This window comes from Eumetopias jubatus, unplaced genomic scaffold, assembly GCF_037043125.1.
Source record: "Eumetopias jubatus isolate StellerSeaLion01/CBP00866 unplaced genomic scaffold, mEumJub1_p1.0 scaffold_15, whole genome shotgun sequence".
NCBI classification, from domain to species: domain Eukaryota; kingdom Metazoa; phylum Chordata; class Mammalia; order Carnivora; family Otariidae; genus Eumetopias; species Eumetopias jubatus.
The window spans coordinates 86,343,335-86,359,623 of record NW_028274821.1 but is presented as its reverse complement, the minus strand read 5'-3'; the positions used below and the strand labels follow the sequence as shown (position 1 = coordinate 86,359,623).

Genomic DNA, 16,289 nt, shown 5'->3' with positions numbered 1-16,289 from the left:
TGAAAAGAAAAAGGCCACTAGGGGTCCCTGGGGTAGGGGTACTATGACCTGGATGAGCCCCAGCTGCCTGCAGGGCAGGGGTGGGGTAAACTCTGGCCACTTGGCAGAGGCTGGAGGATCTCCCTTCTGGACCAAAGGCTACTCTGGGGAAACAAGGAGGGTCAGGCTCCTCCTAAGCTGGATGGGGTCAGGACCACCTGGAGGAGGAACTCTGTCACAGGCCCCCTGGCCTCCTTTCAGCTGGGACTGACTGGGCTTTGCCACATTTCTGGCCCCCTCTTACTGCTCAGGCACTGGTCTCCCCGGAATACCCCAGACCTCTTCCCTGCTGAGCAGCCCAGGCCGCGGGCCCAGGGCTCGGCCAGGCGGGCTGATATGAACCATCTGCGTTGTCTTAGGCCGCCCCTCTGCCCACTGTCCCTCTGAACTCGGCCGGTTCCCGCGGGCCGTTTGATGCCTCGTAGGGTCACAGACCCCCGCACACAAATCACCGCCGCGGGGCTGGGGGTGGGGCGGAGGCGCTGAAACCTAATCCGCAAAGTTTGCTGTGCCGCCAGCTCGCTCCTTCCCTCGCTCACTCGACCACCCCCCCCTTTCCAAACAAGGCTTATTTTTCTTGCCAAAAAACCAAAGTTGGTATCAAGTGTTTCGAGGGAGAAAGTCTCTCCCCCGCCCCAGCTTGGGAGGAAGGGCCAGAGCTGTTGGCTGAGCCCGGGATTGCAGAGAGGGCTCGGGGAGGGAACCCGCGGGAGGTGAGCTCCCGGCTCCCAGCTCTGTCGGTTCCCGTCCCGTGGTTAATGGTCGCAAACCCAACTGTCTCTGACCCTGCCCTGTCCCCGTGGTCTCGTGCCCAGATAGTGCTCTTTCCATCGTGGCTCTCCATCCCTGTGGGGCCAGAGATGGAAGCATCACTTCCTGCCCCTTCTCCCTCCCCATAAAACAGCCCTCGCCTGTCGCTTTTACGAGGTGACACCCTGCTCTCAGCCCGATCCTCCCGCACCGGAGCCTGGGCTCAGGAGGGAGGAGACTGAGCAGTCAGGCGTCTCCAGAGAGCTCCCAGGACACACTGGGGTCCCTGGGAGGCTGCCCCAGAGGACAGACTAAGAGCTTTAAAAGGAGGCTAAGGAGCCAGGTACATTAGAGACAAATTCGTCCAAAGTCTCCTCTCCGGCTCCATTGACTCTGGGGCCTTCGGTCTGAGATCCTAGAAACTGGCCAGGAGGTAGCCGGCCTGGTCCTCTGGAGGGGTGCAGAGTGGAGCCCTGGGGGGCACGCAGGTTTCATTTGCTGGGTGTTGGTTTTGCTTTTGGTTTTTTCAGCCGGTGCAGCGACCCGGAACCGCGCCCGGCCGTTTCTCCGACGCCCGCGGCTTCCGACTGTGCCCGGAGGTGAACGCCGGCGGCTAAAGTCCGCGCCCGCGGCCCCCGCTGTGCGGGCTGGAGTTCTAGTTGTCGGAGCAGGCGGCTGGGGCTGGGGCAAGGCGGCGGCGACGTCGAGGGGCCGGTTGGGAGACCCAGCTGGGTCTGTGCTGCCGGGGCGGGGGAGGGGGGACGGGGGCCGGCCGCAGGACAGATCCGCACACTGTGGGACAGGAGTGGCGGCAGCAGCAGTGGCGAGAATAAAGGCGCCACGGGCCCGGCAGAGAAGCGGGTTTCCGCGGGGGTCGAACAAAGGAATTCGCCCTCAGAAGAAAGGGGCCGAGCGAGCAGCCGGGAGTGGTCAACCCCGGAGTCTCGCAGGAGTACGAGCGTGGCGACATCAGTCCCAGGGATCCAACGAAATCCGCCCCGCGCAGGACCCCAGCCTGGCATCTCCATTCGGCCTCTCCCTTCTCGTCAATCCCGCTTTCATGGGGATGGTGGGTGTGCACCCCCCAGCGCCACCTTTCCTGGGAAGAGGGGACAGAGCGGCCCGTGCTTTCCGTCAGTGGAGGCAAAAAGTCCCCCACCCCTCCCAATCGGCATCCTCTGGTCGTGGGGCCGTTGCCCCCATTTTCCAGAAGCTGACAATTGAGGCTCCCAAAAAGCAACCCCTTCCCCCACCCCTGCTGCAATGCTTGGCGGGCTCGGGAGACCCAAGCGCCCTCGGAAACGAAAGTCGCCCCCGGGGGCGACAGGGCCAGAGCTCCCCTCCTCCTGCTGCCCTCGGAAGGGGTGGAGGGGACACGGTTGTAAGGTGCTCGGCTTCTTTTCTCTGCTTGACATGAATAAGGGGATTAGGACGGCAAGTTTCCGTCGTTCACTCCGACGGACAAAGGGCCCCGCGGTCAGAGCGGCACAGCCTCTGATTAAACGACAGAGCCCTGTCACTCAGCACCATCCTAGGTACTTGTGTTCGTGACATAATCTTATTAGAAGATAAAACCAGCGAAATCCTTTCCATAATGAAAAGTTACATTTAATGGCTGGACTCGCCCCCCAACCCCTCCCGACCCTGCCCGCCTCCTCCCGTTGCTGTTGGATATGGCTCGCCTGTAATTGGCATTTAAAGCACCAAGTCCGAGAGAAAAACGGGGTTTAGGGTTTTTGTAATCCCCCTAAACTGTCTTTGTTCGAAATCTCCACAGATACAAGTCTGTTAAGAGTAAATATTTGTGGATTGATACGACCACATTTCCCCCCTACAAACCAAATCTGAAAAAAATCTGCCCTCCCGCCGCGCAGCCGGGGCGCAGGAGGGAGGGGGCTGGGGTCGGCCCCAGCGTTTGCACCGGGAACCTTGCGTTCGGGTCGCCTCGCCGCCTCCAGGAGCCGAGGGACTTTGCACATTTCTCAGGCGGGAGAAAGGTCTTACTCTTTTTTCAATTTTCTGTGCTCTCGATAAACAAACCTCTCGGACCCGCTGCTTTTGGGCCTGCCCGAGGGGGTCGGCGGGAGGGCTTGGGGAGGGGCGAAGGCTTTGCTCAATTCCCGAAAGAAAATTCTCTCCACCCGCTTAGCACCCTTCCAGCAGGTTTAAGTGGCTCCGAGAGGACTCGCTCCTCCTGGGTCGTGGGAGATGCGACCCAGCAGGGCGCCTCGAGTCCAGCCCAGGAGATCGCCGGGAGCCGCCAAGGGCCCCCGAAACACGAAGGAGTCCGAAGGTTGCGGAGGGGCCCCGGTTCCCGGCTCCAGCCCAGCCCGTCCCGGGATCGGATTCCTTCATAAATCAGCGGCTGGGTGAAAGGGCTGCGCTTTAGAAAGGGCAGGACCGTGTGCGCGTATTAGAGCGCGCGGTTCCCAAATCCGGGCTAAACCCCTGGTGACACCGAAATTCATCAACCGCTGCCGGCGCCCGTGGCGTGGCCGAGGAGCCCCAGAGCCGAGGAGCCTGTGCACCGCGCTGCCCCACTTGGGGAAAAGAACGAGGAGCAGGAGCCATCGGAGAGGTGGGCCTGGAGGAGGGCACGGGTGGAGACCTCTGAGAGCCGCCCCGCCCGCGTGCGCGCGCGCGACGAGCAGCGAAGGAAGTTCACCGCGGGGGGAAAGGCAGTTACCCTAACCTTTTTTCTTCTCTGGCAAGGGCTGGCCCTACCCGGGCATTCTGGTGCGAAGAGGGCGATGACCCCCACCCCCACCCCTTCCAACCCTGGGGCGGTAACCACCGCCCCCCCCCCCTCAACACACACACCTTTCCAGCTGGGCGCTCTAAGGTGAATCACAACTGCCCAGAGCAGAATCTGGGGCTTTGGGAAGAGCAGAAATCGAGGACGAAGGGATCCCATCCGCTTTGGGAGTTAGACCCACCCAGGAAAAATCTGCTACAGAGTAACTCTGAGCCTGAAAGAAGTTACTTTAACTCCCTCTACCTGGGTCTTCTCACCTATACAAGGGACCTAAAGCAATGAAGGCCAGCACACATCAAAGCACTCAAGAAATGTCAATTTCTTTTCTTTCTAGATGTACTACTGTGGCCTGCCCCTCTGGGTCAATAAGACTCTGTTCCTGTGAGTTCCTATCTACACTGGCCATGCTCAAGAGTAAGTTGGATAAAAACAGGACCTACGTGCCTCAGTAGTAATGGGGGGGGGCATCCACTGGCTGCTGACTGCCTGCCTCCAAGGACCAGTTTCTGACAGCCAGACCGGCCCCATTCCCCTTTCAAGGGGGAAAATTCAGAACACAGGCCCCAGACCTGGGCATGGAGCAGGAGGGTGGGCTAGGCCACTCCGGGAGGCCTGTTTAGGAGGATCCATGCTCTGGGCCTGTGTGAAAGGCAGACAATGCATTCCTGCCAGCCAGGGCGTCTCCAGCTCACTCCCCAGGCAGGCAGGAAGGAAACACACATTGACTGAATGCCCAGTGGAGGCTGGTACCTTTGGGTTTGTTTCACTTTATTTTCAGAGAGCGATTCACTCTATCATGTGAGATTATAACTGGCACCGTTATTTCACAGAGGAGGAAACCGAGGCTCAAGAAGAGCAATGAGCCCTTCCCTAAAGGCCCTTGGCTTGTGTCACAAAAGCCAGAGACATTCTTGATCTCTGATCTCTGCTTGCAATTTTGTTCTTTTCTTTTAGAAAATGTACCCGCCCGGGAGGCCATCCATTTGCAGGAGGTGGCTTCCAGAGCACCTTGGTCCTCTCCATCTCCACAGGCTCCTGCAGCTCCAGGCCTGGGCAGGCGCCCACACCCCACAGCCCCGTAACTATGGCAATTCCAGAATCACATGACAACAGTCCCTGAGTCCTGGAGGAAAGCAGGAGGTGGGAGAAGGGGGGACAGCAGTCACACCCAGCTCGTCCTGACCCAGGGCTGCCCCTCTCCTCTCCTGTCACTGCTCCTGCGGTGCCCAACAGAGCCGCCTGGGGGGTTGGGGAGCCCCTGGCCGTCCAGTGTTCCAGCATGCTCATTCAGCTTTCTGCCTCTAGCCCGCAGCTCCGTGGTCTCACGCCTGCCAGCCCCGGTGGGTACCTCTGTTGCTCTGGGCAGCCCTCAGAACCCTCCCCGGCTGGCAACCACCTCACAGTTCCCAGGGAAACCTCTTAAGCAGGGGCCGGCCAGGAAGCAAACATCTTTGTTTCTTCTGGAACCAAACTCCAGGAACTAGGTTTTTCCTTCAGCAACACTTCCCTCAGTTCACCAAGTGCGGGGTAAGCCAGGTGCTCTGCCATCAGCCAGCACACTCGGTCGGGGCCAGTCTGAGCCAGGCTCCCGAATGAGACAAAGCCCCCCTCCCCGGCCCCCTGCAGTGTACTCACATATCCCTGGGACCCCTACACTCCCCCAATCCCCCTCCGGGGCCCCAGGGTCGACAGGGCAGGTCCAGTGGCTGCCAGTCAAGAAGCTGAAGAAAAATGGATACAATGTTGCCCCGGGAATAACAAAGGAAGGGCCCACGCAGAAATTTATTTGTTCTGATCAGGCGAAGCAAAGGTAAAGGGCAGCGAGGAAGTGCTGTCGGCCAGGCCTGAAACCCAAGAAAGTTGCCATTCTGAGCACAGTGGCCCCTTATACCCCACCACTCCACAACACAGCGGTAGTTAAAGCAAACACAGACCCTTCACTGCCCCGTCAGTTACACCTTCCCCCCAAAATTACACAAACTTTGAAAGATTTTTCTGAGAGAAGATGGATGCTTCGGGAGACTTGAGGTCAAAGCTAGGCTGTTTAAAGTATATTATTAACAAATAAACATTTACTGCAAAAAAAAAAAAAGAGAAAAACCCTATAGGCCACCGGGGAACCAAATCATGTTGCTTTTGGCTTCAAATGACAGGAGACATTTATGACATGAATGGAGAACACCAGCCGGTCGATGAAATGGCAAACGTCTGCCACTTTGCTTCCTCTGCTTTCGTGAATCAACTTTTTCAAATATGGTTTTCAGCCTTACCCTCCCTTCACTACCACCACCTCCCCACTTCTGACTGCAGGAGCAATAAATATATATAATTTTGGTTTTGCTCTCTGCTGCCATCAGCACAGAATCTGGGAGTTGGAGAGGGCTGGGTCAGCCAGAAAGCCAAGGGCTTTGGGTCCTCCTGCACCCCTGGTTGACTGACAGCTCATACGGGCTCCCTGGATGAGCGGACCATCCCTTTCTTCCTCCCTCCCTTGAAGCTGAGGCCTGATTGTGGGTGTCCAACAAATTGGAAGTTATAACTCATGTCGTTGAACGTATCCTCCATTCCTCAGCCTAACTAATGCCAAAGTAGGACTGGGAAATTTTTTTTTCCTCCCTTTTTTTGTTTTAAAAACCTCATAGCCACAGGACAGAAGAAATTCCCTGGAGAAGCACAGCCAGCCCATCCTGGACAGAACAAACCTCTGTGGGCTGAAGGATTCTTCTGACCACCTGAGCTGGTGTTTCTCCATCTTTTAAACCTCATCTTTTGGAGAAACAAACAGATCCCTGAATCTCTCGACCCCATTTCCTCCCCCTCTCCTTCTGAATCTCTCCCTCACCTTCTTCCTCGGAGATGTTGTGTTGAGCTTTTTTCCCCTTGTCATTTGAATCACAAAAACAGTAAGCATGAAGAGTTTTCCAAATATGAAATTATATTACTGAGTATGCTTTTCCAAGCTATTCTCAGACCCTGAAGAGTCGAATTGCTCCCCAGTGTTAAGCTCTTTGCTCTGGACCCATTCCACTCCCTCTCACGGCCCCCAAGGAGAAAGAGGCCAGAACACCAAGCCCTTCCTGCTACCTACCCTTCCTGATAACGCACAGTTGGCAATTGTTCTTATCTATATAATCAGAAGTTTTTCTGCCTCTCTGGAGGTAGTGAAGAGGATTCTGGATCCCACGGAGTATGGAACATTTACAGAAGCCCCACCAGGTACCTTGTGTCATCCTTACAACTACCCTGGGAAATTGTATCATCACCCCTAATTTGCTGATGGAGAACCCGGGGCTCTGAAACAGGTAGTCAGTTGGCTAAGATCAGATGGCTGCTGAATGGTGGGGCTGGGAGGTGAACCCAGCTGTCTGAGTCTAGAGCTCTTCTCCTCATTGAAGGAGGCATGGCCCTCACAGTGCCCCACTCAGGCAAAGGGAATGATTTTCCCAGGGGTGCCCCTCATCTTCCCTGCATAGAGAGGCTCATGGCAAGCCTACCATGCCAGGTGCACCATTCTCTGGCATGGAACCCATGGGCAGTTTGGTGTCTCCTTGGAGACAAGACATTCCTTGCCACACTGCTGGTGATAATGGTAACAACAGTAATTTCCAGAGTATTAACAACATGCCAGGCGAGATGCCAGGTCCTTTGGGGCATGTTATCTCGAATCCTTATTAGAATCCTTTCCCCCAGGTGGCTATGTCCCCATTTTACAGAAGAGGCTCAGGTAGATGCCAGGACTGTGTCGTCCTAAGCCTGGCTCCAACGGGCAGGGTAGGAGGTTGCTGAGGGTCAACAATCACCTACTCCAGAGGAAATCCTCACAGCCTTCTTCCCAGACTCGGAGAAAATCCGGCAAACAAATGAGGCCATACTAGCCCAGAGCCTGGGGAATACAGGGTGAGCCAGGAGTCAGCTGTGAATAATGCCTCCGTTCAGCAGCAGAAGACTGCAGCTTAAGGCCTTTGCTTACCATGCTACCTGCAGCCAGGTTAAAAGGAGGGTGCCATCCCAGGGGCCAGAGGGTCCCCAGACTTGGGCTGGCAGAGTGAGAGCCCTTCAGCCCTCAAACCCCCAGCGAGAGCACTACCAAGGCCCTTCTATAAGGCCAAGCGCTGGCTTTTCTTTCCAAGCGGATCCATTTCCAGGACAGACCCTCTACCTCAGGCTGTGGGCAGGGATGTCTGCAGTTCTGAATGAGACAGATGGGGGCCATGCCAGCTGGGATACCTACTGGTAGAGGAGGTGCTGCTGGTAACTGGCACCCTGCAGGAAGGCCTTATGGGAGGCCTTGCAAGCTGGGAGAAACAACAGGCCAAAAAGGCTGGAGCCTGACTTTGCTCTCCGCGTGCGTGCCACACCCCTACTCTGCCAGAGCTAGTGCTCTGAGGAGAGGTGAGCCTCCCTGGAAGGCCTTTCCCGGTGTAAACACTTCCAAGGAAAGAAGGAAAGGAATGTGCTGGGAAGAGCCAGGTTGGGCCACTGGAGCCTCAGCCAGCTGGGGTAGATTTACCAAAAAAAAAAAAAAAAAAAAAAATCACCCCAGGACTCAGACAGTTTTTTTTCTGAAACTCGAAGTCTCGCTGCGGCCCTCCCCCCCTCCCCCCCCCCCGTTCCGCGGGTGGGCGCACCCTACCTGGGCAGGCGAGCCCAAGGGGACCGTCGCAGGCTCAGCGGAGCCCTGTAACTCTGCTCGCCGAGAGGCGAGGCCGCCCGGGCAGGCCCGGCGGGCGGAAGGGCGCCGCCAGCCCAGGACGCCGAGGTGGGAGCATGGCCCGAGCTGGAGCGCCGCGTCTTTCGGCGCACGCAGGCTCCCGCGCGCACACCAACGGATCTCGGGTCGCCAGGCCTGGGAGCTGTCTTACAAGCGATTAGACTCCATTTTGTGACAGATTTTTGGACTCTCCCACCGACCCTCCCCCCTTCCGGAGCCTCCTCCAGGAATTCGCCACCTCCTCAGGATAGAAACGCTTTCCAGACGAGCGACAGACGGCAAGAAAAAAGACTTACATAATTCTATTTGGCCAAGCCACCAAGAAAAAAAATGGGGCGGGGGGGGTATGTTGTCTTTTTTTTTTTTTCCATGTGTTCTCCGGTGGAGGAAGGAGAGAGAGGTGTTCGTGATTTTGCGTTTGGAGGCCCCGTTTCCTCCCGGTTTCTAACCCGGTTTGAGTCCGAGAAGGAGCTCCAGCTGCCGAGGGGCCAGAGTCCCGGGCGCAGAACGATCCGACGCTTTTTTTTTTTTTAAAGAAAGAGCCCCCAAAAACACGTACGGAGAAAAAGTAAACTTTTCGAGTTACGCGTGAAAATGCCCAAATGCCGTGGCCCTCGCTCTGCTTCGTCCGTCCAGGACGTGCGGGTGGATTTTATCAAATGCTATTAAATGTGCCCGAACGTCAATTAATCACCCCCGTGGTGCGTAAAATAACGTTGCGCTTCTGGGTGTCCCGGATCTTTAAAACAAATCGAAAGGAAGAAGAGACGCTTAATAAAAATAGCAACCTCTTTCTAAGGACCAAGCCCCGCAAGCTCCTCGTGGGCCGAGGGCATATTTTCCAAAAGTTATTGGCGGGGGTGTGTGTTAATTTCCCTATACCGCGGACACAAAGGCTCGACAAAATCGAGAAGGCACGTATTTGCGCCCACTTGCCTGGATTCTCGTCTGAAAAGCATGTACGCAGTGATGCAATAAATATGCATCTGCGATCCTCAAAGAAAAAAAATAGTGAAATACACTTTTATTGTGCAAAAGAACATCGCTTCCCCCGTGAGCCCGTCTGCCTCGGTGCGCTGGCTCTCCCTGAGAAACGCTGAGGCGAGACCCGCGGGGGTATTTGTCCATAGGATTGTCTTGATAACAACCTCTGCTCAGCCCCCAACCGGCCGGCCTAGTTGCAGATACCTAATTGGCCTTATTGGAAGAAAGAGGGGGCGAGGGAGGAGGAGGGCACCGTGAGGGGTGTGAATAATGCCCGCCTGGAGGCTGCCGCCTTGCAGGACCCAGACTCGGAATTCAGGACCTGAAATTCTCCCAGCGCCAAAATTCACCCGCAAGGACATCCCAACTGAATTGAAGCATCAAGCTCTCAGAGAGGCGCCTTTTTTCCTCTCCTTTTAAAAAACAAATAGGCTTTCAACAAAGCAAACACAAATGTTTAATGTTTAATTGTTTTGTAAAATTAGGGGGTTGGCCGCTGTGCTGTAAGGGAACACCCTGCTCAAATTTTGTGACTTTACAGTTCTGTGCTCCGAAGAACCAGGGAGCATCCTCTCGTTTTAAACAGAAGCTCCATAAAGGACTGAGGAGTAGGGGAAGAGACCTGGCAGATACATATAAGAGGTTGGAAAAGGTCCTTCCAATATGTAAAATATTTTTCCCCCCAAAAATCTGCATACATGACTTGGAGGCCCACTTCCAGTTTCCTGGGCCTCCTGCCCCCACATGTTGAGTCATCCAGGCCGGTGGCTAAGTTGGAACTGGCACTGCCAGAGCTGAGCTCAGGGTCAGGCAGGCAGGGGTGCAGGCCGGCAGGACGTGGGTGGGCTGGCAGCTGGTGATCCCTGCCTCTTGGCCCGACCAAAGCCCCCAACCACGTCTACCCCAAACTACTTTCCCCATTTTATTTGTGCTGCTCTATGCCTGCTTGTGGCCGAACTGACTGGCGGCCACACGTTCTCCTGGAACTAGAATTGTATCAGTCCAGGGCATAGCACAAACCCTACCAACAGCAGTGTGCCTAATTTGGGGTGCTCCAGACAGAGGGAGAGATCTCAGAAAGACTCTGGGATCAGCAAAAGAGGTGACTCTCCAAAATGTACCCCAATTACTTCCCGCAGAGCCCCCAGTGGGCAGGAAGAGCAAGGTGCAAAGAGCAGGTCCTGTCGGACCATCCCGACCAGGGGAGCACAGCCAAATTAGGTACCGTTGTGGGGCTCAGCCAGAACCTTTCAGAATAGAACCTAATACCCTCTCCAGGGCTCTAGCCTACAGCCCCACTATTTCCAGGCCTCAGCCAAGCAGCCAGAGAGATGGAGATGGGGTACCCCAGCTGCTCCACTTCCCATCAGGGCCTGGATTTAGGAACAGTCCCTGGGCAGACAGGTAGGCTGCAATCACCAGCAGGCATTGGCAGCCCAACCTTTTCCTGGAGGCTTGGGCACACACAGCTCCCCTGGAGCCCCAAACCACCTGAGAGCGTACTCATCCTGCAGTCCCATCCAAAAGGGTCTTTTGGGCTTCACTAGAAAGTTCTCGAATGCACCCACTTGTCTCCGCAATGCCTGCTTGGGGGTGCCCACACCCTTCTTTCAGCTATTGCTCCTCTCTGCCTCCCTCTCAATCACACTGCCAGGCACAAAACCCAGAGGGTCAAAAGAAAAAGCCCGCATCTGCTCTTATCTGTCCCAGTACCTTGCCAGACAAATCCATAGTCTCAGCTAAAAACAAAAGTCAGCAGGTAGGGCTCAACCCATAGTCTCTGGACTCAACCCTGAGGCTTAGGCTACACCAGGGCAGAGCAAGCCACCCCCCCTCTCCAACACAAACAGTGTGCAAGAAAGAGGGCCTGCTGGGGAAGGCTGATTTGGGCAGTTCTTCATCCCCGCCCCCAGTAGCCCCAGACTGTGGTTTGCCACCTCTTGAGGTCCTCTTCCTAGACAGCTCCTCCAGCCAGCAAAAATTGTTAAGTGCAAAATTCCCGCATGGAACGGTTTGGAGGGAATGGACACTTTTCTATGAGGGACTGAAAGTACAACAGGGAGCACGGCAGGAAGGGGGCATCCTGAGCTGCTCAGCCAGTTCAGTACCCACCCCCAACTCCACTTCCTTGATCCAGGAACCCCAGACCTCCATAAAACCCTACTTTTGGGGAGCACACCACCAGGGCCTGGCTCCCCTAAAGCACTGTTTTCATTTGGGAATGAATTCTTGGTCCCCAATTTAGGCCTTAGTGAGGTCAGGCCCTGTCCCTGCACAGAGGGATGGTATCCCCCTACTTGGCCAAGGGCCTTGTCCTGTACCCCAACCAGTGCAGGTTTCCGGACAAAAGATGGCAACTAGGGACCGCCAAAGGCTCCCAGCCACCTCAGCAGTGGCAGCCAGGCTGGGATGGTTCGTCCCTGCCCGGCGTCGCGCAGCCCTCACAGCCCTGGGAGCTGATGGGCCCAGCGGCGCGCAGAGGCGGCAGTTGGGAGGACGCGGGCCTGGCCGGGCAGTGGGGGTGGCCGGGCTCAAGTGCCGGGCGGCGGCAAGGGAACGAGGAGAACGAGAGGCGCTTACTGTTGGTAGTCTTGTTTGCAGTACAGTTTCCGATCCCGGAAGTAGCAGCTGGTGGTGAGGGCTTGCTGACACGCCGCGCACTGCAAACACTCCTCGTGCCAGGACGACTCGTTGACTCGCATCAGGAAGCGGTCGGAGATGGGCCGCTGGCAGCCCTCGCAGACGGCGGGATGCGGGCAGTCGGAGCCTGCAGCGCACAGGGCGAGAGCCGGGCGGTCAGCGCCGACCAGCCTGGCCCCAGCGTCCCGGCCGCGCGCTGCCCGCAGCCCGGGGCCCAAGGGCGAGGGCAACCCGGGAGCGCCGCCCGCCGCCTGCGCTCCCCTGGCCGCCGCACCAGGGCCCCGGCAGCCTCAGCTGGTTCGTCCCAGTCCGCGGACTCCCGCGCGGAGAGGCCTTGGGTCTCGAGCCCTGGCTCGGCGCTGCACTCTCCCTTTCTCCGGAGATCCAGCGCTTGGTGCTACTACATGAACCGGCACGGCGCGGGGTAGCCGGCTGGGACCAAGACAGGCGAGGTGAGAGGCTGGGGCGCTTGCTGGCTGACACGCCCCACGGTGGCGTTCGTGGTCTTCTGTCCCCAATCTCCCCAAAACCTGTAGTTTGGGTGGCCCAGGGGACATTTTTCTCTTAGAAGCTCCCCCCACCAAGTGACCTGGCACCGCTCCCAAGCTTGCTAAGGTGACTCCTTGGATCCTCCATCACTCTTGCTTCCCGCCTCCTACCCCCTCGGGAGTGGCAGCTCTAGCACCAAGGCCCAGTGAGGATGGTGGGTGGCAGCTGGAGCTGTCCTGGCCTCCCTCCTCCTAGGTGGTGTCCCTACAAACCTCTGTGTCCTTACGATGCCTGTTTAGGGGTGCTTGTTGCCCCTCTGGCAATCACTGCAGGAGTCTAGTCTGTGTCCTCCCGCACCCCCATGTCCTGCAAACCATTTCCTTATTCCGTTGATCTGAACGCCTGTGTCCATCTCGGGAGGATGCCCCTGTCCCCTGCCCATGACCACTCGGGCGTTCTGACGCCCCACTCACCCAGCAGCACCCCCAGAGTGGCGGGCCCGGGGCGCAGGGCGTGCTCCTCCATCTTGATGCCGTCCAGCATCTTGGCGCAGTCCGTCTGCCCACGGGGGAAGCACCTCTCCAGCGACTCGGGACCTGTTGCTATATCCATGGGACGCGGGGCGCGCCGCGGGCCCCGCCAGCCAGGGTGCTCACCCACCCGCCCGCCTGCCCGCTCGCCGCCGCCGCGGCCCGGGAGTCGGGGAGGTGCGGCCCCCGCGGGGTTCGGGCTGCGGCAGGGGCCGCCGGGCACCCCCGGCGAGCGTGGATCGCCGACGCGCTGGCCCCGGGCCCCGGCGTCGTGCGGGCGGGCCGGGGCGGTGCCGTCCGCTCCGCGTTCTCCCGGGCACTCGCAGCCACGCGCGCCGGCTCCTCTGTCACCTGCTTGTCAGCCCCGGAGCCGGGCTGCGGCGGCGGCGGCAGACGGAGCCGCGGGGAGGAGGAGGAGGCGGCGGCGGCGGCGGCGGCGGCGGCGGTGGCGGCGGGCGGGGGAGGGGGCGGGGGTGCAGGGGCGGCCCCGCGGGCTGGGGGGGCGCGGGCGGCGCAGCGGGGTCCCGGGCGGGGCGCAGCGGGCCGCGGGGCTCTAGGCGCGCTCCCCGCACTACTCCAGTGCCATGGTGCGCCGGAGGAGCAGCTGGGTTTAGAGCTGGGACTGGCGGCGGAGGGATACTCCGGCCGGGAGCCGCCTCACCCCTCCTCAAACTTCCTGACATTTGAACTCATTGGTGCGCCTCGTATCCCTGCGCCGGGATGAGCCGGCGGCTCCACGTCAAATAGTGCCGTCGCCTCCCCCCCCGCGGGAGGGCTCCCCGCGCCCCCAGCTTGCGCCCCGCTCCGCGCCTGGCTTGGAGCGTGGGCCCCGGCGCCCCGGCCAGACCGAGCGCCGGCTGGCCCCTTGCAGAAGTTTGGGTCACCTTCGAAACAAATCCTTCTGCCCCACCCCTTTGAAAAATTGATTTGGGAGTTGGGGAATGAAGGCTTTCTTTTTTCTTGCTTGCTTTCTTTATTATTAATATTTTCTAAAGCTTCAGCGCTAAGAGGAGTGGCCCCATGCGAGGCCAGACTGCACGAACGGCGGGGAGAGCAGCGGATCCACCGGGGGAAGGCGCCGGCCGAGAGTGGCCGCCCGGGGACCCCAACTGTCGGCCGAGGTAGGTCGCTCCGGGCTGAGTTGACGTCCCCTGGGCGGCGGCGCCTTCCCGGGGCCCTTTTGGTTCTCGGAGAGGCTGGCTGCTGGATTGAGAGACGGGGACCGTCAGGCGGGAAGGGCTGCTGGCCTGGAACTGGCCAAACGGGGTCCTGGCCCAGGGAGAGGGGGTTGGGCCCCGGATTTGGGGTGAGGGGTCCGGAAAAGATTCAAGCGTGGCAGAGATTGGGTATAGGGGTGAGCAAAGATCCTGGAAGGGCCCTGGGATCAAGGACGGGGGACATTGGGCAGGCGAGGAGGATCAGGCCCAGGTTAGGCACGGAGAGTTTAGAGGACGATTCGGTCTAAGAATGGGGTCCCTGGGTAGAGGTGGGGGCCATGGATGAGAACCTGGCCTCGCAGGATTTGTAGTTGCTTGGGTAGAGGGTGGTGGCCCTGGGGTCGGTAACTGTAGGCCCAGGACGATGTGTGTTCGGTTGCTCGATGGAAACGGGATTGGCAGCTGGGATAGGCAACTTTTGGTGGCGGGGGGTGGGGGTGGGGGGCGGCTAGGGGTCTTTAGGCGGCACCTGGCAGGGACAGAGCTCTGCTCAGACTGGGCAAGGTGGGCTTTGACGCTGGGGAGTGAAAGGTCGGCAAGACCGAGCCCCAGACTCTCGCGCCCGTGGGCCTGGCACCCACCCGGCCTGGCACCCGCGCTCGGTGCGCAGGCCGCTGCGTCCGGCTGCAGTACACCGTGCCTAGGCTGGCTCTGTCTTCGGCTCCTGGGTCTCCACAGAGGCGCGGCTCGCCCGGGAGCAGGGGGGCCGGTGCGGGCCCGGGGCAGGCGCTGGCTGACCCCTCGAGCCGCTGCGGGGCGGCCCCGGCCCCTCCCGGAACGGAGCAGCCGCGCGGAGCGGGGCGGGGGCGGAGGGCATGGGAGGCGGGTCCCCTGACCCCGCTGGAGGCGAGAGGGCGGATCGGATTTGGAGGCTGCCGGAGGCTTGGTCAGAAGTGGCCCCCTGTGCCGCGGGGCCCCGCGGAGGGGCCCGGCTTTGTGGAGGATTAGAAAGCTCCCGCCCCATCCCAGTATCCGCTTGTGTGTCGGTGGGTATCTGTGTGTGTGCGCGCGCGTCGATGCTCCGGCTTCGGAGTTTGTTGCATGCCTGTGCACCCGGGTCTGTGCACATACAATATTTCTGTGTGCCTGAGACTTTCTGGTCTCGGAGTGTATGATCTGTGTATCTGGGTGTGATTCCCGTGCACATGTGTGTGTGCATCTGCAGGTCTTAACATACCTCTGTATCTTCTGTGTGTTTGTAGGTCTTTGTGTGTGTCCCTGTGTCCGTGTCGTTGTATGTGGGTGCCGACGTCTTTGTGTTTATGGGATACTTTTCTGTTTTTGTGTCTTCGTGTCATCTTTGTGTGTCTTGAGTGTATCTTCGAGTTTTTGAATGATTCTGTGTCTGTGTGCTTGCATGCCTCTCGGAGTTTTTTGGGTTGTGTGTGTGTGTGTGTGTGTGTGTGTGTGTGTGCGCGCGCGCGCGCGAGGCTTTGTGACTCCGTATATTTCTACACGTCTTTGTGTGTCTGTATCCCGGACGGTGGAAGAGGGGATTTGTAGCTTCTCTCATACGCTCTTGGTCCCTCGTCCTTGCGCAGCCTGGAAGGCCCTGAGCTCCCAAGGTTGGGCCTGGGCCTGGGCCGCCATCCCCCGGCGTCTGGGGCGGGGGCGCGGCAGCTGCGGGAGAAGCCGGGCAGGCAAAATTCGGGCGCGCACAGCCCGGCGCAGTGCTGGCAAACCGACCGGGCGCATTCTGCCCTCTGCTGGCAGCGTTGCGTCCCTGCACCCACTATCTGTAGGCGAGAGGGTCCAGGTTCCAGGCCCAGACCCTCGCCTTCTCCTTCAGAGCGCCCTCGGGAACCCTCTCCCGTCTCAGGCCGTGCACACTCACCCCAGACCCCACATTCCGGGTGCAGCGTTCCATCTTCCCCTTCCTGTCTCCCCACCTTCCCTGTGACCGGCCTCTTCCTCTCGCATTTCTCCACTTCAGCCAAATGGGGGCTCCTGCAGTCTGGCCTCTGTGACTTCTGTGACCCTCAAGCTGGTGTCTAGGGCTGAGCCGGGGCCACGGAGTGCCCAGGGTCGCGTTCCCAGGGCCACCCAAAAGCAAGGTCTCAGTGCAGGAGGACATGCCAGCAGCCCTGCTCTGGTGTCCTGGGTTGGTCTGTCCTGGGGCACATAGAATCTTGGTACCTCACCCCCACACCCCTTCCCACGTTACAGCCCATACC

At 58.9% G+C, this 16,289-nt stretch overlaps 1 protein-coding gene across 3 annotated transcripts in view; it reads right to left on the bottom strand.

Moving 5' to 3' along the window:
- LMX1B (LIM homeobox transcription factor 1 beta) overlaps positions 1-12,980 on the bottom strand; it is a 79,609-nt gene extending 66,629 nt beyond the window's left edge. For all 3 annotated transcript variants that reach the window (XM_028107971.1, XM_028107972.1, XM_028107974.1), the window contains exons 1-2: positions 12,842-12,980; positions 11,820-12,006 (exon numbers count right to left, since the gene is read on the bottom strand). In XM_028107971.1, the coding sequence (XP_027963772.1) occupies positions 11,820-12,006; positions 12,842-12,980 (326 nt within the window). The remainder of the gene's footprint in view (positions 1-11,819; positions 12,007-12,841) is intronic.
- Positions 12,981-16,289: the final 3,309 nt, after the last annotated feature.